At 31.0% G+C, this 21,674-nt stretch overlaps 4 protein-coding genes and 1 non-coding gene across 5 annotated transcripts; 3 read left to right on the forward strand and 2 right to left on the reverse strand.

Moving 5' to 3' along the window:
* Window positions 1-4,145: 4,145 nt before the first annotated feature.
* LOC108849855 (defensin-like protein 275) lies at window positions 4,146-4,905 on the reverse strand. Its single transcript, XM_018623471.2, has 2 exons — window positions 4,761-4,905; window positions 4,146-4,409 (listed from the first exon to the last, which is right to left on the reverse strand). The coding sequence occupies exons 1-2, from the start codon at window positions 4,891-4,893 to the stop codon at window positions 4,225-4,227; spliced, it is 318 nt and encodes a 105-aa protein (XP_018478973.2). The 5' UTR covers window positions 4,894-4,905; the 3' UTR covers window positions 4,146-4,224.
* Window positions 4,906-8,680: 3,775 nt separating this feature from the next.
* LOC108852020 (dihydrolipoyllysine-residue acetyltransferase component 3 of pyruvate dehydrogenase complex, mitochondrial) lies at window positions 8,681-12,576 on the reverse strand. The gene is made up of 19 exons (XM_018625538.2): window positions 12,337-12,576; window positions 12,112-12,202; window positions 11,959-12,023; window positions 11,799-11,872; window positions 11,640-11,677; window positions 11,318-11,373; window positions 11,160-11,234; window positions 10,985-11,077; window positions 10,614-10,862; window positions 10,454-10,526; window positions 10,246-10,346; window positions 10,066-10,151; window positions 9,911-9,986; window positions 9,767-9,834; window positions 9,630-9,696; window positions 9,450-9,545; window positions 9,264-9,366; window positions 9,067-9,162; window positions 8,681-8,995 (listed from the first exon to the last, which is right to left on the reverse strand). Exons 1-19 carry the CDS (start codon window positions 12,373-12,375, stop codon window positions 8,925-8,927), a joined length of 1,617 nt encoding a protein of 538 aa, XP_018481040.2. The 5' UTR covers window positions 12,376-12,576; the 3' UTR covers window positions 8,681-8,924.
* A 4,191-nt stretch (window positions 12,577-16,767) lies between these two features.
* LOC108853607 (eukaryotic initiation factor 4A-1-like) lies at window positions 16,768-19,200 on the forward strand. Its single transcript, XM_018627020.2, has 5 exons — window positions 16,768-16,925; window positions 17,323-17,392; window positions 17,492-17,595; window positions 17,720-18,150; window positions 18,382-19,200. The coding sequence occupies exons 2-5, from the start codon at window positions 17,325-17,327 to the stop codon at window positions 19,015-19,017; spliced, it is 1,239 nt and encodes a 412-aa protein (XP_018482522.2). The 5' UTR covers window positions 16,768-16,925; window positions 17,323-17,324; the 3' UTR covers window positions 19,018-19,200.
* On the forward strand, window positions 17,123-17,238 carry LOC130497851 (small nucleolar RNA snoR98). The gene has a single exon (XR_008936873.1). It is a non-coding gene; the product is annotated as a small nucleolar RNA snoR98 (small nucleolar RNA).
* A 1,068-nt stretch (window positions 19,201-20,268) lies between the features above and the next one.
* Window positions 20,269-21,348, forward strand: LOC108849887 (putative F-box protein At1g55070). Its single transcript, XM_018623498.2, has one exon. The coding sequence runs from the start codon at window positions 20,320-20,322 to the stop codon at window positions 21,346-21,348; it is 1,029 nt and encodes a 342-aa protein (XP_018479000.2). The 5' UTR covers window positions 20,269-20,319.
* The last annotated feature ends 326 nt before the right edge of the window (window positions 21,349-21,674 follow it).

The raw sequence follows: 21,674 nt of genomic DNA on the forward strand, positions 1-21,674 counted from the left end.
AAAAGCTCATGCACGTACATTTTTGTTAATCGGTGCGTTTGGTCTGTTTTACTAAAAAGCTCATGCACGCACTTAAGGAAATTAGGGATTGCAGAGCCTTTTACAGAGGCTTTGGTTTTCATTTGGTGTATTTTTTTACTATATTGCAACTGTCTTTTACAAACGTTTTGAGTTATAGTTTGTAACTGATTAAACTGAACAAAATTGATCCAAAGTAAAAACATGTAAATATGTATATATTTATAACGACGCATGATTATTTATTTGTTATATAAGTTGAACTATAATTATAATTTGTAAATCACTTGAACCACTTGAAATATAATTAAGTAACAATTCAATGTAATTGAGACTTTTTATTTTCGGGTTTTTTTTTTGTTTTTTGTTTTAACATTGCCTAAATTGAAGTAAAGATTAGAAATTTGATGTACAAAACCGATTAGTTGAAGTTGTTTATAACTTTTTTTATTTTTAAACAAACAGAGATGTGTTCAACTGAAGACATATTAATTTGATGAACATTTAATATGAAAGACTAGAAAAACTTTTCTTTGTGCTTGTGTTTTGTTTTTTTTTTCAAAATTTAGAGTTTTGATCTAATTTTAGATTTATTATTTTATTAGATGATAAAGCTTTTCTTGTTTTTTTATTCTTTTATTTAAATATATAATATTTTTTTAATAAATGACTTTTGGACAACATGACTCTTAAATTTGTATAATATATAATATGATCTCAAACTAAATCATTATGTTTTTGGTATAAAGCCGAACAAACTGAAAACCGAAGGTATATAAACAAAATTGAACCGAAGTAAATATGGATTTAGAATAGTAGTTATATTTACTAATCCAAAATACCAAAAAAGACCAAACCGAAACCAATCTGATATCCGGATTGAATATTCCTAATCCAAATGTAACCGAATTATTGTTTCATTCTCCCAAAATATAATTAAAATAATAATTTTATCCCCGAATTAATGATATGATGATATGATATGATATTTACGATAGAAGCTTTTGATGATTGTTCCGCTAGATATAATTACTATTTTCTTTTCTTTCCTTAAATAAAACCTACGAAATTACCATTAATGACTAATATATATATGACAATTAATGTTTCTAATAATAAATATTTGATAACTCCATCATTTTTTGTTTAATTTTATATTATTAAAATAAATTAAAAAATCGAATTAGCTATAAAATTAAAATTTAGATTTTTTCGTATATGTTATATTTTGAATTTTAAAAAATGACAATAAATGACTAAAACTATTTAACTATTATGTCAAAAATTAATGATCAATGGTTTAACACTTTTATTATAAAAAGATACACATGATTTTAAAACCATATGAATAAAAAGTATCAATTAATAATAAAACAAATATATATAGATTAAACTATATACCATATAAGATTACATAAATATTTTAATTTTAAAAAAATTTCAATGAATTTTCAAGAACATTTATAAATTATAAACTTATTAAATTTTTCACATTGAAAATTTTGTTATCAATGATTTAAATATTTTGTTATAAAACAATATGAATGATCATAGGAACCATATGATTGTGAAGTTTCATTTAATAAATAACTATATAAATTACAATATATAAAATATATTATTCTTAGAAAAGTAAATTGGTCCATCTTAACTTATATTACACTTTTTATTAAACTAACTATCGAGTTGATAAATAATGTACAAAAACAATCTCGCACTTTCCTTAAATAAAAGCTATGAAATTACCTAATATAATTAACGTATATATAAAAATTAATTATTATGAATAATGAATATTTGATAGCAATTTTTGTATCTTAATTTTTTTATTATTAAAAGATATTAAAAATCACATTAACTATATAGTAAAAAAATTAGATTTTTTTCTTATATGTTATAGTTTGAATTTTTCAAAACGTTTATAAATTATTAGAAATTTGAAGATCTCACTTTGAAAATTTTGTGATCAATTGCTTAATTGTTTTTGTTATAATAAGATACAAATAATTATAAAGTTGTATTAACATGATTTTTTATTTAATAACTACTCAAATTAAATAATATATATATATATATATATACTAACGATTTAAAGCAACAAAATTGGCTGCATCAATTTTAGTCGTCCAGTTGAAACCTTTCAAAACTATGTGGAAGAATAAAGTTAAAGTAATACAATTTTGAAAATAATAAGATGATTGTTCTAAAATCATTAAAATGGTTCTCAATGATGTGAAAGTTAAATATTAAAAAAATTGTAGAACATGTTTTTGTAATAAAAATGACTTATTGACCACATTACAGTTTTTATAGATATAAACATTGTGATAAAAAAATTAATTGCCCAAATTGATTAGACTCATCATAAATTCAAAATAGATTTCGGTCCCTAATTACAATTACAAATGTTCAGCCCAACATATCTTCTATATATATATATATTAAATGAGAAACATTCTAAGAAATTTATTCACACTATAATGGAATGTGGCAGTCTCACAACGATTTAAGAATGAACATTCACACTCTAAAAATGTTTTCACACTCTACATAAATGTGTTCAAACTATGTATTTTAAGTTTTTTTTTTAATATAAAATTCACATGTAAGTTTCCAAAAAATATGAATTTAAAATCTAATTCTACAATAGGATATTAAAATATGATAAAAACAATTCAAAACCAACTAATATTCAAATTAGGACTATTCAATATGCTAAAACCGAAGAGTATCTAACCGAACATAAATAGATAATATGGTTTTGTTTTGGTATATACCATCGTAACCAAATGGATGTAATTTTATAAAAACCGTAGGATCTGGATATGGTTTGATTTATAATCGATTAAACTGAAACATGTATATATATATATATATATATATATTTATAACAAAGCATGAATATCTATTTGTTATATGAGTTAAACCATAACTATAATTTGTAAATCACTTGAATCACTTGAATTATAACTAAGTAACAATTTACTGCAACTGAGTCTTCTTATTTTCTTAGTCTTTCTTTTTCGATATTTTTGCTTTATTTTAACAATAACTAAATTAAACTAAAGATTATAAATTTGACCAACAATTAGTTGAAATTTCTTTACAACTTTTTTTTTATCTTTTAACAAACAGAGTTGTATTCAGTCGAAGACATATTAATTTTATGAACACTAAATATGGAAGAATATAAAAGTTTTTATTTCATGCTTCTGTTTTGTCTTTTATTTTTAGTTTCAAAATTTAGAGCTTTAATATTAATTCTAGATTTGATTATTTTATTAGTTGATAGAAGCATTTTTTGTTTTTTATTATTTTATTTAGATATATAATATTTTTTAATAAATAACTTTTTGACAACATGACTCTAAAATTCGTATAATATATAATATAATCTCAAACTAAATAATTATCTTTTTGGTATAAAACCGAATAAACTGAAAAGCGACGGTATATAAGCCAAATCGAACCGAAGTAAATATGGATTTAGAATAGTAATTATATTTTACTAACCGAAATACAGAAAAAATGAACGGAACCGAAACCAACCATATGTCCGGATTGAACACTCCCAATCTAAATGAAACTGAATTATTGTTTTATTCTCCAAAACATAATAAAATAAAATAACAACTTCATCTCGCGCAAGGCGCGGGTCTTATCCTAGTTACCAATGAATTAGTGAACAAAACAAATCACTTAAAGGTGTAATTCTCTGGCCTTAAAGGATGTTTCCTTTTTGAGATTTTACGGTAAGATAAAATGTGATTTGTTAACTAATTATATTTGAGATCCAATCAATACACGTTAGTGAGGTGGTGTAGAAATCTTTAGAGTTCTTCTTTTGTGTGGTAAAATAAATCTTTAGAATTTTAACAGTAACTGGTGTGATTTAAGTTAATCAACATGGTTTGCGGTTAGTTCAATGGATTTTGGATTTCTACAATCTAACATGAGTTGCATCATATGTTATCAAGATAGATAACAGAAACAAAAGACTGAGTTCAAAATGAACACTTTTAAAAATGATTGAAATTTAGTGTACATAGTATAAAATTATATGCCAAAGGAATAACATATCCATAAATTTTAGGTATTAAAGAGTTTATATTTTTATAATTCACTTTTCCTTTAAATTTTTCGTAATGATAATCCAACCAAAGTTATAACTAATGTTCCAAATTTAAGCAAAAGAAAAAGTTATAACTAATGTTTACTATAGGGAGTACAACAACATAGATATTCAGAACCATCTTGACTGGCCATGCATAAACCAAGAGTTCCAGATGGGAATTCAGGCGGTCCACATCGACTCCCACATTCCTGGCTGAACATGCACGAGCCTCTGTAGGTACACTCGTCTCCAGGTCCGATTTGTTTTGTGTTCAATGCTATCATTTGCCAAAAAAAACAACCAGTATTATTATATTTATACGTTTTAGGTTACATGAAATTACATATTTTTGTGGACATTTTTTCTAAATATAGTGAGGCTCGGAACCGAAGAAGACGTTTGCTCTTTTTCTTGATGTTTTTATATTAAGAAAAAACTTGTACTGGAAACGTGTGTAGCAATTTTTTTTTTTTGAAGACTATGTAGCAAACATTCAAGAGCAAAATGGTATTGAACTGAAAATATTCAAGAGCAAAATGGTGTACCAAATATTCAAGAGCAAAATGGTGTACCAAATATTCAAGAGCAAAATGGTATTGAACTGAAAATAAGAAGAAAAAAGGTTTACCCTTTGATTGAGAAGCATACAGGAGAAAACATGAGACGAAAAGGGCAGCAAGTTGAAACTTTGTCAAAGCCATTCTTTGAATGATATAAGTTTTGATGCTATGAGTTTTAGATGTTAGAAGAAGGAAGCACATGCCTATATATATTGCCTTGGAATCTTAACAATCGTACCAAAAAAGAATTAGCTGACCGTATATAATATATATATATAGAATATAATATTTCCAATCACAAAAAAAAAGAATAATTCCAATTTTTTAAAGTATAACTAGATTTTGTTAGTAAATTTGTTAGTATATTAAATATATATATATATATATTTGTTTTACATGATTAGTAAATTTTTAAGGTTACTCATAAATATAACTGTTTATATAATTATTTCAATACAATAATTGTATAGTTTTAATGCTTTTAATTAATTAATTATTTTAAATCATCATCATATATATGTGTTTCTTTTTATTATGTATTTAATTTGTCCTATTGAATTTGATATTGATTACTAAACCAATTTTTATGAATGAAACATAATATTTAAAAATTATTTTGTATTTAATATATTACGATCCCGACCTATAATTCAAAGCGCTAGATTTCCTTTCGCAATTTTTTTGCTTATTTTTTTGTATAATAACTACTCTATATATATAAAAGTTTAAGATAAATTAATTTTTCATACATGTATTATATAGTTTATTAATGTTAAACCCTTCTACTAAAATATTATATTTTTAGAATAAGGTTTGTATTTATGAAAATAAAATAACTTATTAATTTAAAATATTTTTATCATATTTAGTTCAATATAATGGTTTATTTTAAAATGATAGATATTCTTATAAAATGGACAAAATAGGATAGAATTGTATTCTTTTCATTTTATAAAATATAACTGAAAACATTTCACTATCAATTACGAAATTTTTGAAAGTATTATATTCAATTTTTACAATTAAGATCTTATTATAATCTTTTCAATTTTTTAGAATTTTTAAAATATATACTTTAAAAAATAAAAATATCAAAAAATATTATGATTAAAGTATTTAGTTTCTCAAAAGTATTAAAGTAGTTAAAAAGATGATATAATATTAGCATAAAGGAAATACATTTAATAATTTTTTTAAAAGAAGGTCCAAATAAAAATATCACGCATAAAAGAAGTCATGACTTCTATTTTAATAAAATGATTTTTCTAAAAAATGATCCATATAAAAATATCACAGATGAAAGAAATCATAACTTTCTATTTTAATAGAATATATATTTCCATCTTCGAAATGATTTAACACGAGATCATGGAATGAAAATTCGATGAACCTTTGGAAAATTTTAAACTCCCATAAAAAAAGATATGGTCAAATCTACAGAATCATGTGACGATATTGAATTTTAACGAGAGGGATTTGGTTTCCATAATAGATGAATCATTAGTGTTAATATCCTTGTTTTATTGTGCTAGTTTTTTTTAATCTAGGATATCTTTTGTTTAATCTGAAAGTATATCGGACCAAAGTCCAAGCTAATCTCTAAGAAAAGATACAATTCACAGGTGGATCTCCTTTCCAAATCTTCTAATGGACCAAAAATATATATATAATATTATTTGAGAAATCACTTTCCTACGTGCCGCGCTCACGTTAATTCTTATAATGATTGATTACATTGATATCTTTAATGAATTAAAATTATTACATTTAAATACTATTATTAAATTTTTATTTAATTTCTTTTTAAATTTTTTTCAAATAACATATATAATAAAAAGGTAACATTAACATTTATAAAGTTTAAGAAAAAATTCAAAACCGAAAATATATGTATATACAATATGATTTCATTAAAAAAGAAATCCACAAAATAGAAAATTAAATTTAAAAATATTTTTAAATAACATAAAATATACTGTTAAAGTAATAAAATATTTATTTATATCTATATTTTCTTAGATGATATATATATATATATATATATATATATGTATTTGTATAAAATGTGATTCATAATTTTAACAATACAAAATATATATTTTTCAAAGTAATAGAAATATTTTTTTATATATCTAACTATTTTCTTAGATAATTACATAAAATAATTAAATAACACAGACTGATATATGTTCTATTGACTAAAAATAGTTCATAATTAGGTAGTATTATTGAAATGTTTTATTTATTTTGAATATATTTGTTTGACTATATCTTTCAATTACAGCAAAACAAATTTAATACACTATATTTTATTTATATAATATGATTTCTAAAATACAATCACACAATTTTTGTAAACCGTTTATTTCCTTTATGAGTGCGAAAATCAGTCAAGAACAACCTTTTATCTGTATTCAAACGACCTAAATATATTGCACATACTAATTTATGGTAATTAAATATGTTATTTATATAGTATATACAATGCTTCATAAAATCTTTTTTAGCAATTAAGTATTTATAAACTATATAAAATATTTCAAAAATAATTTATAGAATTGATATAGTAGTTTTATATTACTATGATGTTGGTTATGAATATGTATTGAATGTACTAACAATTATATTGTTTTAATTTTTAAAACTTATTAAAGACATAAAACTTTTAGCTACAAGTTATTTAAAAGTCAAAAGTTTAAATATTACATACCTTCAAAAATTAAGTAATTTTATTAAAAACTTAATCATGAACATTATATATAACAAATTTAATATAATTATCAATAAAAAATATTAAAAATAGTCATATTTATCTTTTTCAAAAAGAAAAAACTTACAAAAATATTTAACAAAAAACAGATAATGATAAAAACATATTTAAAAAATTACAATAAATATATTGTTACAAAACATTCAGACCCGCAGAATCACGGATATCTACCTAGTATAACATTAAAAATTTCGCATTTTAGCTATATTTTCTTAAGATTATTAGTACAATATTCGTGATTAGTGGCAAACCCATGTTTCACTATGTAGTTTATGCTGAAAATATTAAACAAAACAGTCTTCATATTCAAGATTTGTAATCTATACAAACCGAAACCGACATGACATTTTATTGTATGTATACATATGAAAATTATATCAATGGTAAAGAAGTTTGAAGAAGGAAGAAGTCGTCTTAGGGTTCTCAGCGACTCGAGCTAGGTTGATTCGTCAATCTAGGGTTTGTTCTTTTGACAAGGTAAATTGTTGGAAGAGAGAGAAAGGAGCTGGAAAACTTTTTTTTTGTTCGGTCAGAAATTGAAAAACAAGATGGAGATTTTTCGTGTATGGTTTAGTATTTCCGGGTTTGGGTTTCGGCTGAAGATAGAAGGATTGGGCCGAGACATATGATTATGTGGAGGTCTAGAAGGAGATTCATCTTCGGATAAGGTCTAAGAAGCTGATGCTCTGCGTTTTTGCTTATCACACAAGAAAAGTGAAGAAAAAAGCCATGTGCAAGGTTGTTGGAGATTCGTGAGCTGTAAGGTCAAGTGGTCAGCGAATCTATCCAATAGAGCAGAGTATATAAGGAGCGCAGAAAAGAAAGCAAGTACGGTACATACCTTAATGTCATAGAGAGAGAGAGAGATCTAGAAAGTTCTTTTGAGCGGGTGAGAGAAACACTGGGGAGAAGGGTAGCGTTTATCGTGAAATGCATAACATTATTGGCAAGACAAGATACTCTTGTACAGCTGATTACTTAAGGAGCTTCACATCTTTATTCTTGACGTCTCCAGGGAGGTACTTGCTCACCAAAGCCGATGATAATGATTGCTGCATGTGTTTGATCTATTTTGCTGATAAAGTGATGCAACTCATGAGCTTCAAACAATGCTCAAACTTGAGAGTTTTCGGGATATGTTTGTAGACAGTAACAAGCTCGATTGTTAGACATGACCGCCTGCTGTACTTAAAAGAGTAACAAAAGAAGAACAATGTATGGTCTCTTAGAGGTTTTATCTTTTATTGATTCATAAAACTCAAAATATTATTTCGATTAACAAAATAAACAATGGGGTTTTATTTTACCCATCCCCCATGATCAATTAGAACCCTCCATATTTATTGGTACAAAAAAACACAGCGAAATTAAATTGGTACATAGTGTTTAAAACAAAGAAATGAGGGATCAGAGACTCCTATGAGCTTTGACGTGTTTTGGTCATTGTGTAGTTCCTTCTCCCTTAAAGCAACATGGATTCAGGGTTCTCAATGTAGCCTTTGAATGCTTTCAACCATTCAGCTCCAATGGCACCTGCAGATAGCAGATGATTAGACTCGGTTTAACTATTTCATTTTGAATGTATGATGATAGATAAACTTTACCGTCTACTACGCGATGGTCACAGCTCAGTGTTACAGGCATGTAAGAAGCAAAGTTGAATTCATCTGGGCCGTTACCAGGAACAACTCTCTTCTCAGCTGATTAAGATACATTACATCAATCAGTTATTGGATCTTCGGGAAGATAGTAACATGTGCACTCTTCTGTTATGAGAGAGAGAGAGAGAGAGAGAGCTAACCAGATCCAACAGCTAGAATGGCTGCTTGAGGGGGATTTACCACTGCACAGAACTGCTTGATTCCAAAAGGTCCTCCCAAGTTAGACACTGTAAATGTCCCTCCCTGTGAAAGAAGACATTATTATCAGCTGTCTTTTTTTCCGAAAGATGGATATAATCAGTGAGTATGTGAGTGAACTCTCTTACCTCATAATCTTCTGGCTTTAAGCTGTTCTCTTTTGCTTTTTGAGCCAATGACCGAACTTCTTCTCCAATTGTGGACAGACCTTTCTTGTCTGCGTCCTAGAATCAAGCAATTGATATAATTAAGCAATCTGAAATGTGTGCAGCAGTGAACGGTGGTTATATTGAGTGTGTTTTGCACACCTTCACCACAGGAACATACAGCCCATTTTCTGTCTGCACTGCCACGTTGATGTTTACGTTTCTGAACCTACAAGAGAAAATGGTTAAGATGTCTGCTAAGCCAAAGATATTCAAAAGTTTGTCATCGATGTACTTACTGGCGGATGTAATCATCAGTCCACGAACTATTGCATTGAGGAACTTTCCTGAGAGCTAACGCAGCAGCCTGAAACAAATGCAGACGACAAGTTATTTCAGAAGATCTATTGGCTTGATTGCTAGTATACAGACGTAAGATGTACCTTAACAACAAGATCATTGACAGATATCCGTTTCCCACCAGAAGCTTCTTGGAACGAATTGAGTTGACTCCTGAGACTGCATATACAAAAACCGATTTGTCAAGCTTACTCATTGACAACGACTAAACATAAATCATCGGAAACTTAATACTTACCCCATAAGTTTGTCAACACATGCATCAACAGTTAGGTAATAGTGAGGGATAGTTTGCTTGGAGAATGTCAAACGTGAGGCTGTGACCTGTCATAATTATACAGTCAAAAAGAGTTTTTCAGAACCCTTGATCCTCTTGTAACTTGTTACTAACTGCGCAAGGATTACAAAAAGCTTTTACCTTTCGTATCTGGGAATGAGGGATGTCAACATAGTCCAAAGCTGGAACCTTAGAATCAGTGGCCTTGGATTGCTTCGCAGTAGCTTCTTTACCACCTGACGCTGAAACCATTAGAAGATCCATTAGGACAAAATAATACATGAAATAATGTAAAACAGAGGCAAGAAAGGTCTGAAAGAAAAAGGAAGCGCCAAGGAGTTACTAATACCTAAATAATCCTCGATATCAGCCTTCACTATCCTTCCTTCAGGACCTGTGCCTTTGATGCTTGAAAGAGGCACCTGAAGTATATTTTAAAGAAAATGAGAAGATAAACCAGCATGAAGATTAAGAAAAAAAATAATATCCTAGACGTTGTGAAAACTAACATTACTGTCTTCAGCCAACTTTCTTGCAAGAGGGCTAGCAAAAACACGATCTCCCGTGGGAGGTGGGCTAGGCTTGGACGTCTTTGGTTCCGAAGGCGATGCCTTCTCTTCCTTTGGTGGGGGAGGAGCTGGTTCTGTTTTAGGAGGAGCTGGTTCTTCCTTAGGAGGAGTTGCATCAGCAGGCGATGATGGGATGTAGTCTTTGAACTTTCCAATGTCCTCTTCATCTTCGACTGTAATAGCAATTACCTACTTGAAGGCAAAATACATTTTACATGATTTAAACATGTGCACATTCCCACAAATGGATCCCAAAAATCAAGAAAGGCTGATAATTACATAACTGTACAGAAACCAGAAAAGTTTCATACCTCTCCGACTTGAATTTCTTTTGACCCCTCCGCCTTAACAATTTTAGCGAGATATCCCTCTTCCATGCATTCCATTTCGACGGTTGCTTTGTCCTAAAGCACAGAACATAGTTAAGAGTTATTTCTCAACATGGATATAAAAATACAAGATGGGTACAATCTAGATAAGCATTACAGTTTCAACTTCACAGAGTACTTCACCAGGAGCAACTTTATCACCTTCTTTTTTCAGCCACCTGGCAATGTTACCCTGAAAATCAGAAAAGGTGGCTTATTAGAACATATAGACAAACGGACATAAGTTTTGATCAAGAGGTAAAAGGAGGTCCATGCCTCGGTCATCGTTGGCGAGAGAGAAGGCATCCCAATCTCTTGGTGGGCAGGCAGATCTGAAACAAATTTTCAGAAATTTAGGTAAAAAATGAGCCAATGTAAAGCACAACACCATTAAGCACTACACAACTATCTTAGGATGGAGTTTGCAGTGAAGCCCTTAAAACATTATCAAAGTTACATAATTAGCATTTCAACGGAATGACTTTTTTCAAGGACAATTATAAATTCGATATCGCTTATGTAAAACCAGGTGAATGGCAATGCAAGAGAGATAAATTAGAGAAGGCAAAGATGTATATTAGAAGAAGGTGGAAACTACCTGAACCCGACGAAAATCCTCTAACTGATTTCATCGAACTGGCATGCCGGAAAAAAAAAAAAAGAGAAGCTAATAGTTAGGACAAAAAGATAAGAATACAAGTAGGCAAAAAAGGCTAATGCACATGTTCAACATAAGAGTAAGGGTAAGAGATGAAACCATGAAAAGTCTTGTCCAAGTCTTGGCCTTCCCATTGTACTGCTTAGTGTTGAAAAACTAATAGACAATGGCACCTATACAAAGACCGAATAAATCTCTACAGTTTAATATAGGCTCAAAGAGAAAGACAGAACTACAGAGAACAACAGTAAGGACTAACTATGTCTGTGCTACACTTGGTCATCCTCTCCACAGGTGAGAAGCCAGGACGGGCACCGGAAGCATCTGAAGACCAATAAAAAGAAACCACAAGCAGAGAGTCTTAAAGAGCCCAACACAAAGGTAAATGTGGACAAAATTTTCAAAACATTACCATCTCTGTTCAGAGGAGCCCTATTAGTGCTGGAGAAGTAGCGGATTGATGCAGCGTGCCCTCTCCTCAATAAAATGGAAACATCCTTCAACTATATATTAAAAAAGAAAAAACAAAAACCGTTACAAAATAAGATGAACGCAGAATTCAATTCAAATACAAATTCAATTTCGCAAGCAGACAACACAATAAGGAATGTGAAAATGGAATTGAGAAAAGAGTAACCTTGTTGGACTGATTGAGGATACGTGACGCGTAAGCCATTTATCGGAGTCTGCTTTTAAAGCCGATCCGATTTCTCTTTCCCTGTGTGTGCGCTTTGGAAGGAAGGACGAAGAATGTTTTTTTTTTTTTCTTCTGTTGGTACGAGCGATGACTGTTAGGGTTTTTATTTTTAATTTTGTTTCTCTCTCTCTCAGGTAAGGTAAAGATTTCTTCTGATTTACCGAGAAGAAGAGAATCTGTGATCCGAGCCAGTGACTGGTGAGTAGGGCGGCTTTATCATCCTACGGTCGAGTTTAAAAGTTGACTACGATTTGACCTTTTTTCTTATCGTACTTGATATAGGCCCATTAATAGCCCTGTAACGGCCCTGTCTGAAATGCTTATATAATAAATACGATATTTGCGTTTTCTTTCTCCTCATGCGAAAGTTCAATCATTTTTTCTCAGTGGCAATGGATGATCCTGCAAGTTCTTCGTCTTCTTCAGATGATGATGCTACTGCCCCTGGGTTTTGTCTCTCTACGCTTTTGAACAGATTCCTTCCCGCTCTCTTCTTTTTTTTTTCGTTCTTTGTAAAGGTATTCTGATGCTGATTTGATCATTAAGACTATACCAACAATCAATGATGGAAACGGTGTTTATTTTGATGAGCTTTTCGATTATTGCAAGGCTAAAATCTCTTTCTCTCTCTCTCTCTTTAATAAGGAGTTAAAGGACATAAAAATTACAGACAAAGAGACAGTTTCTTCTACCAATTGAAATTGTCTTCTTCTCTACTCCATTACTAATCATGACACATATAAATTAGGAGTTATTTGAACAATCAGTTGGTAAACCTCTAAGTAGGGCTGGGCATTTTATCCGTTAAATTTGATTCGATTCGTTATCCGTTGCTATTCGATTCGAAAATTCCGAATATCCGTAAGCTTTCGAAGCAAAGCAAATACTAAAATTCAATATCCGTCAAAATCGAAGCAAATCACAAATATTAAAATTTTGGGAAGCGAATATCCGATCCGATCCGTCAATATATAAATACATGTATATTTTGATTATATTTAAAGTTCTAAATGTATAAAATTATATAATTATTATTCTAATATATTATTTGATAGATTCTATTCATATTATTACTTATATAAAAGTATTACATAAAAAGAAGAGAAAATATTTACGATAATTATAATTTTTTTTTAAGTTTTGTGTTATTATAATTTTAACTAAGTTTAAAAATTTACAAAATATGAAGATTCATTGCTTTTTTTAATTTTTATCTTTTATATCATGCAAAAAATATATTTTACAAAACAAATTTGTATCAAATTTTTAAGATTATTTGTATTAATCAAAACAAATGAGAGATCCGTAAGTATCCGCGAATATCCGCAAATATCTATTTATTTTCCGGATATCCGTTTTTCCGAATATCCGTATTTTTCCGAAGCAAAGCAAATCGAAAAATCAGATATCCGTAACATTCGAAGCAAATCACAAATACCTTCAAAAACCCGAATATCCGATCCGTGCCCAGGCCTACCTCTAAGGTTGTAGAAATAAGTTCTCCGTAAATAATCTACCATCATGTTCTCTTCTTACGATATTATTATCATCACGTCAAGAATATATATGATTACATTTGATTCAAGTTAAAACTGTTATTATTGTTTTTAATTTGATCAATTGCAAGAAATAATACGAGAGGTACCACAAAAATTTGATTTGATAGCTGTTTCCAAAATTTACTCAAAACTCAAAATTTAAACACAAAACTAACCTATGCTTTTTTTTTTTGAAATTTCATTTTTCTTATATACCTTACAAATTCATATTATCCACAAAAATGTCATTAATTTTTTTTTCATTTTCAAAATGGTTTTTTTTACTCTCTGAACCTCATCATTTTCAAATATTTATAAGATTATCATTGTCATCAATAAACCAACCACCATGAACAACCAAATTGAAACTCTTAATGCACCTCAAATCGATTATATTTTTCTTTCTCAATTCTTATGAACTAAAATAAAAATTTCTTTCACTTTCTCTCCATGTTCATCCAAAAAATTCAAGATTTTGATTCTATTTTTTTATAGTTCATAGAGCCATTGAGACTTCGGGTGCTTGAAGAAGACTTATGTGTACTAAACAAGTTATCTCACTGGTTGAATTTATGAAATCAGTTTTTTTTTTCAGATATGTTCGTTAGACGACTTCCGTGTAAGTCTTCTGGCAGTAAAAAACTTACACGGAAGTCTTCTGGTCAATGCAGAAGTTAGTTTTGCAATTGACTTTTATATATGTTTTAAGAGACGACTTCTATGGAAATCGTTCACTTTTCTTTGTTAACAAAAAAAACTCAAAAAATATCAGAAAAAACTTTCCAATAAGTCGTCTATGATTTTAGTTTTGCATTTGACTAGATTATGACAGAAATTCTTGGACTACTTACTTGTAAGTGGTTCGAAAGAAAACTCAATATTTTATTATAATTAGACGACTTCCAATGTAAATCGTTTGAGGTTATTTTTTCAATTGAAAAATAAAACTTAAATATTTACTTCTGCAAGTTTCGATATTTCTGGGTTCTTGCATTCGGAGTGGATCAGTGATTTTTTCCATCTCCTACTCGAACTTTTAGTAGTTGACCACAATTGTAAAACCAGTAAACCACTCAAGTAAATAGCGTTACTTTCTGGTTTGGTTCAGTTTTAGATATGCGGACCAGTTGTTGAGTAAGAGACGTGGATAAGTGATTTATCATCCATCTTTGTGTTTTTGTGTGCTCTTGATTAGCTGTTTGTGATGGTAGTTGGAAAACTAATATTACACAGAATGATATGCCATAAAACCTCAAAAAGTTGCAGGGAGAGATGATTTCTAAAAGAAATTTAATTCAATAAACAAAGAATATTATAATTATCTATTTCTGTTTGAAAAATAACGTGTAACTTTGTTAAAAAAAACAACAAACTAAGAAGAAAATGTTTAAAAAATTGAATGATAAGAAATGAACATTTGTTTAATTTATTTTCATCAGAATTATAGAAGAAAATATTACTTCATAAATTTCTTCAAATATGAAAAAATAAAACAGATCAACATGTCAATAAGTTAACCAAAAAAATCAATTTAATTAGTACAAAATCTGAAAACATTGACTTTGTAATGTAGTTCATTCAATTCATAAAGATTTTTTTTTTGTTTCTTTTTACTATATTTGGGGTGAGTGACCAAACTTTCTCATCAAGTTTTGATGACTTTCTCATCAAGTTTTGATTGCTTTTTCATCAAGTTTTAATTGTTTTCTCTCAAAGTCTACATTACTTTTCCTCATAAAAGATTTCTTTCTACTTTTACAGAAGTCTTTAATATCTATCATTCACCAAATTTAATTAGTTACAAATAACAACTGTAATAGAAATGTGTTAAATTAAGAATGAAGGGAAGAATTAAATCCTTATTACAATTAAATCCTAACATGCTCTTGATAGATGTGTGTGATGGTAGTAAGAATACTAACATTACACATAATGATGTGTCACAAAACCTCAAAGAATTGCAAAGTTTTTGATTTAATAAACAAAAAGTATTGTAACTAATTTGTTTCTGTTTGAAAATACTTCGTTAACAAAATAAAAAAAACTAATAAAAATATTAAAAATGGAATAATAAATAAAAATATGTCTAAAATATTATGATCAAAATTATAGAAGAAAATATACTACATAAATTTCTTCAAATATGAAAAGAATAAAATAGATCCACATGTCAATATTTTAACAACAAAAAACAATTTAGTTAATACAAAATCTGAAAACAATGGCTTTGTCATAATGTAAAATATGGTCTAGTTCAATTCATAAATATATATTAATTGTTTTTCTCATAAAATATAATACGAAATATTATTAAATAGTCATATATATTTCCACTGAATAAATATATATTAATTATTTTGGCATTGTTCTCCTTTTCTTTTTTAGTGACAAAAAAGAAAAAAGAAAAAGAAAAGAGAACAATGTCAAAGAAGAAACTCTAAAGACCACCGTAGAGAAAGAAAAAAAAAGGATAGTGCCGGTTAATTAGGGGGCCAAACACTGCGACCACCTTTGGTTCAAATCTGAATCCTCCATAAATCATTAATTAAGGGGTTCAATTTTTTTATAAATACGTTTTTACATAAAAAACAAAAAAAAAACAGTTATAAACAAAATTGAAAAGGGGTCCAAAACTATTTTATGTGTGTATATATTGTTTGTTTTCTTCACAAAATAAAAAAAATATTACTGACTAAATTATAGAAACAAGAAAAAAATTGAAAACCCTAAATAAACATAAATATTAAAGGGTAAAAAAAAAGTTTTGCCTAGGCCCCAGACTGTTAACAAAAGAAAACGTTAAGCCGGCCCTGGAGGGGACTATATAATGTGTTGTCTAACACCCCTCTCATTCCAACTCAAAATTTTATTGCTCTCTGTCTCCTTCGAAATCGCTCTTTCTCTTCCCATTCGGTTTCAAATCCGAACAACGAAGAATATTTCAATCACTCTTAAGAAAATCTTTCACTTTTGCTCTTACTCAACCTCAAGGTTTGGAAATATCTGTTTTTTTTTTTCCAATTTTTCTCTCTCTGTGATTGGTTCGTGTAAACCCATACTTTGTCGTGGGTCAACGTTACATGAATAAACTAGTGGCTGAAACACCCTTTATATCTGTACTTGGTCATAACCTGTGTTACTATATGCTTTTATGGAGAGATATATGTATGATTTTGGATGGTATCTATGATTTTGGATGAACCATTAGCTTTGTTTCTCTCCTGACATTAATATATTAATTCAGATATTAATGCTTCTTTTCCTCTCTATATGGATTCTGAAGTTTGGCTATTATGTTACATGCTTGTATGTACGTTATTTTTTAAGCTATTTGGTTGTCTTTTTTAATCTAAAAGTTGTATTTTTTTGCTCGGTCTGTTTGTTATAGTCATGGCAGGATCGGCACCAGAAGGTAAACAGTTTGATACGCGTCAGTTTGACCAAAGGCTCAATGAAGTGTAAGTTTTTAAGATTTGTACTTTTAATACTTTGTCTACTCTTGTTTTTTTTTTCTTTTGGTTGTATTTGGCTAATTGGTATCTCTATTTGAGGTGCAGCCTGGAGGGACAGAATGAGTTCTTCACCTCGTATGATGAGGTTCATGAGAGTTTTGATGCCATGGGTTTGCAAGAGAACCTTCTTAGGGGTATCTATGCTTATGGTAAGTGAAGAAGATGGTCTTTTTTTTCTTTTAATATGAATCTTACTAACATGTTTTTTTGTTGTTGTTTCTTGTTAGCTTTATCTCATAATGTGTTGTGCTCCTTCTCTTGATTTTTTTCTAGGTTTTGAAAAGCCTTCGGCTATTCAGCAAAGAGGAATCGTACCCTTTTGCAACGGTCTTGATGTGATCCAGCAGGCACAGTCCGGTACTGGAAAAACCGCCACGTTCTGCTCTGGTGTCTTGCAGCAGCTTGACATCACCCTTGTCCAGTGCCAAGCTCTAGTCCTGGCTCCCACCAGAGAGCTTGCTCAGCAGATTGAAAAGGTCATGCGTGCTCTAGGAGATTACCTTGGGGTCAAGGTTCATGTCTGTGTTGGTGGAACCAGTGTTCGTGACGATCAGCGTATTCTCCAAGCTGGTGTCCATGTTGTTGTTGGAACGCCCGGTCGTGTCTTTGACATGCTCAGAAGGGAATATCTTCCCTCTGACTGCATCAAGATGTTTGTTCTTGATGAAGCTGATGAAATGCTCTCCCGTGGTTTCAAGGATCAGGTTTGAATCTTTCCTCTTTAGTTTTGAACTCTGATCTTGACTTGGTTATAACCAGTGTTCTAAAAGTCTGGTCTAGGCACCAAGTAGGCACCCTACCAGGCGGCAAAAAAAAAAAATCTATCTAGGCGCCTAAATAATAAACAATATTAATGTTTGGGACGCGCCTAATAAGCCGCCTAGCTATTTTTTGAACATTGGTTATAATGTTTTTTCTTTGTGGTGAATTTGCAGATATATGACATATTCCAGCTTCTCCCACCAAAGATTCAGGTAGGAGTGTTCTCAGCTACAATGCCACCGGAAGCTCTCGAGATCACAAAGAAGTTCATGAGCAAACCAGTGAGAATCTTGGTGCAACGTGACGAACTAACACTTGAAGGTATCAAGCAGTTCTACGTGAACGTGGAGAAAGAAGACTGGAAGCTCGAAACTCTCTGTGACCTCTACGAGACCGTACCCATCACTCAGAGTGTCATCTTCGTCAACACACGTCGCAAGGTGGACTGGCTAACAGACCAAATGAGAAGCCGTGACCACACGGTCTCGGCCACTCACGGAGACATGGACCAAAACACGAGGGACATTATCATGAGAGAGTTCAGGTCTGGTTCTTCTCGTGTTCTCATCACAACTGATCTCTTGGCTCGTGGTATCGATGTGCAGCAAGTGTCTATTGTCATCAACTATGACCTCCCAACTCAGCCTGAGAACTACCTTCACCGTATTGGAAGAAGTGGAAGGTTTGGGAGGAAAGGTATGGCGATTAACTTTGTGACTCGTGATGATGAGAGAATGCTTACTGATATTCAGAACTTCTACAATGTTGTTGTTGCGGAGCTTCCATCAAAAATCGCCGACCTGCTTTGAAGAAAGAAAAGAAAACCACCGTTGTTAGCTGGAGAAGAAGGAAAAGTTACTTGTTTCGCAAGCTTCTTATTTTGATTCTTGACCCATCTGTCTTTTAGTATTATTATTCACCAGCTCTTTGGAACATACTGTATGTCTCATCTGAGTATTTTTCATTTCAATCTAATGCAATTTTTTTCTTTCTGTTCTTGCAATATATAATCTCTCCTCCCTCAAAAAAAAATTAAACATCTCATGCAACAATCGTCACCATCCAATGTGATAAACACACTGATGCTGAACGGTTTACGTTAAATCTTTAGTACTGATGCAAATGGTTCAAGAACCGGTATGGGAAGTTTTTGGTTTTTGGATGTCACTCAATCTTTTTTACGCAGAATTTTATTCCAAACCAAAATGTTTGTTGGATCCACAATCAGGATCAACAACATACAAAAATACACATAATATTATAAAAATAAAAATGCTAGTAGGCACCGCAAGAACTTTAAAATAAGCTTCTGCTGTAAATAAAAGAAAAGCTTGACATTATAAAATGTCACCAGGATGCTACTGCACTCGCAGCAGTGTTACTATCCAATGAGCATGATCAAAGCTCCATATTTCTGTTTTAAAGAGCAAAGTATTGATTGCAGTGGAAATCGAAAAAAACATCTTTTGTCAGGACATATAATGCTTCAGAAACTTAGAGCAATTCACAACACCAAAACTATAAGAGGACAATGTATGTAGCACAAAGAAATGAAACATTCCACACGTACCAGACTATGGGAATGCATCAACAACCAACCAAATCATTGTAAACAATATAACATGTGTCCAGCGTCCTCAGCATTTGCATCAGCAAACGGATCTTTTATTAATTTCACCAAACAAACATGATAAAATAAAATTAGCTTTCCAATCAATTTAACAAGAACAAAAAAATACACAATTATATTCATCACTATTTCAACCATAAAAGTGTTTAATTCATTCCCCTCCCACACTCGTCTTCTTGCTGTCTTATCTTCACTTCAATTTTTTAAAAAGCTTATTGGGCCCTAATAAAGGCACAAGCTGTTCCTTGTATTAAGCATAGAGAGATAGGGTTTACTGAAACCGAAGGATCCGTGGAGAAATACCCTTTTGTTAAACTTAACCGCACAAGACTCAGCCTGGATGATGAGAAATCAGAAGCTGCAGGTCTCGGAGGTAAACCTAACAGCACCAGATCAAATAAACAATGTTCGATCTCTGGAAGACAACAGAGAGTACTTTGATAAGATCCCTATTGATCTTGTCGTCAAAATCTTTTCGAAGATGTCGTCGACCAAGTCTATGGCAAAGTGTCGCTGCGTGTCCAAGCTCTGGAGTTCGATAATTCGCAGTCCATATTACAAGGTGTTGTTCCCGACCAAACCTCCAGATCCACCGAGGCTCCTTTTCATCTTGGTCGATCAAGGAAAGTTGTTCTTCTACACGTCACCTCAGCCTAAAAATCTAAATCCAGACGAAGGTTCATCATCTCTTGTAGCCACTCTTCATCATAGGATGCCCATCAAAGATAGGATGAAACTGTCTGGCCCTGTCAATGGATTGTTCTGTCAACAACATGTCGGAGATGATTCTATAGTCTTGGTGGTTTCTAATCCCATCACAGGAGAGTCTATGATTTTGCCTAAACTGACAACTAAGAAAGTGGATGAGGCAAAAGTCTACTTAGGGTATGATCCAATCGAGAAACAGTTCAAGGTCTTGTCTATAACATGGGTGTGTGGTGAAAAAGATCCTCAGCATCAAGTTCTCACGTTAGAGAATGGAGGTAGAGATCTATCGTGGAGGAACATAGAATGTTGCATTAATGGTCAAACTGAAGTTGGTAGTAAAGGGAAATGCAACATCAATGGTGTTTTGTATTATCCAACAAGAGTGGACAAGAAGAAAATGATAGTTTGCTTTGATGTTAGGTCTGAGATATTTGATCTTATCTCATGGAGATCATGTAATCTGATAAACTACAAGGGTAAACTAGGTGCGGTTGATAATGATGATGACCACTTTGTGGTGTGGGTTTTAGTGGAACGTGAATGGTCAAAGCATGTCTATGAAAAGTCTCTTCCGTGGAGGACATTACGTGCTTCTTATGGAAACATTGTTGGAGTGACTGATAGAGATGAAGTTGTGTGCTCCCCAAAGTATGGAGTAAAATCTCCTTTCTACATTTGTTACTACAATCTGGAGAGCAACAGTGTCGTAAGAGTAAGAGTTGAAGGTCCAGGGTTTGAGTGCTTGAAATGGAGTCTGTTATACATGTTTTCAAACTATGTAGAGCATGTGAAGCTTATGTAACTAGTGTTTTACTGGATTTTTATGCAGTTTAAAAATCCAGTAAGTGAGTATACACTTTTTTTCGGCAACTTGTCTCTCATCTTCTTTTAATCGGCAACTTGTCTCATCCTCTTCTTCATTCTTCAATGTTTTGGTGATGTGAGCGAGTATACACGTCCTTGGCTGTCGTTTATATAGGGTGGAGATACTTCCACGGAAAAAGAAAAGACTCGGGGGAAGTTAAATTTAATAATTCATCATTTGGCTGTCATGTTTAGACTTTCAATACAAAAATATTCGGGGGAAGTTAATTTAATACTTTTTTTTAGATTACAAAAAAGGTTAAT

Source organism: Raphanus sativus, chromosome 1, assembly GCF_000801105.2.
Source record: "Raphanus sativus cultivar WK10039 chromosome 1, ASM80110v3, whole genome shotgun sequence".
Classification (NCBI taxonomy): domain Eukaryota; kingdom Viridiplantae; phylum Streptophyta; class Magnoliopsida; order Brassicales; family Brassicaceae; genus Raphanus; species Raphanus sativus.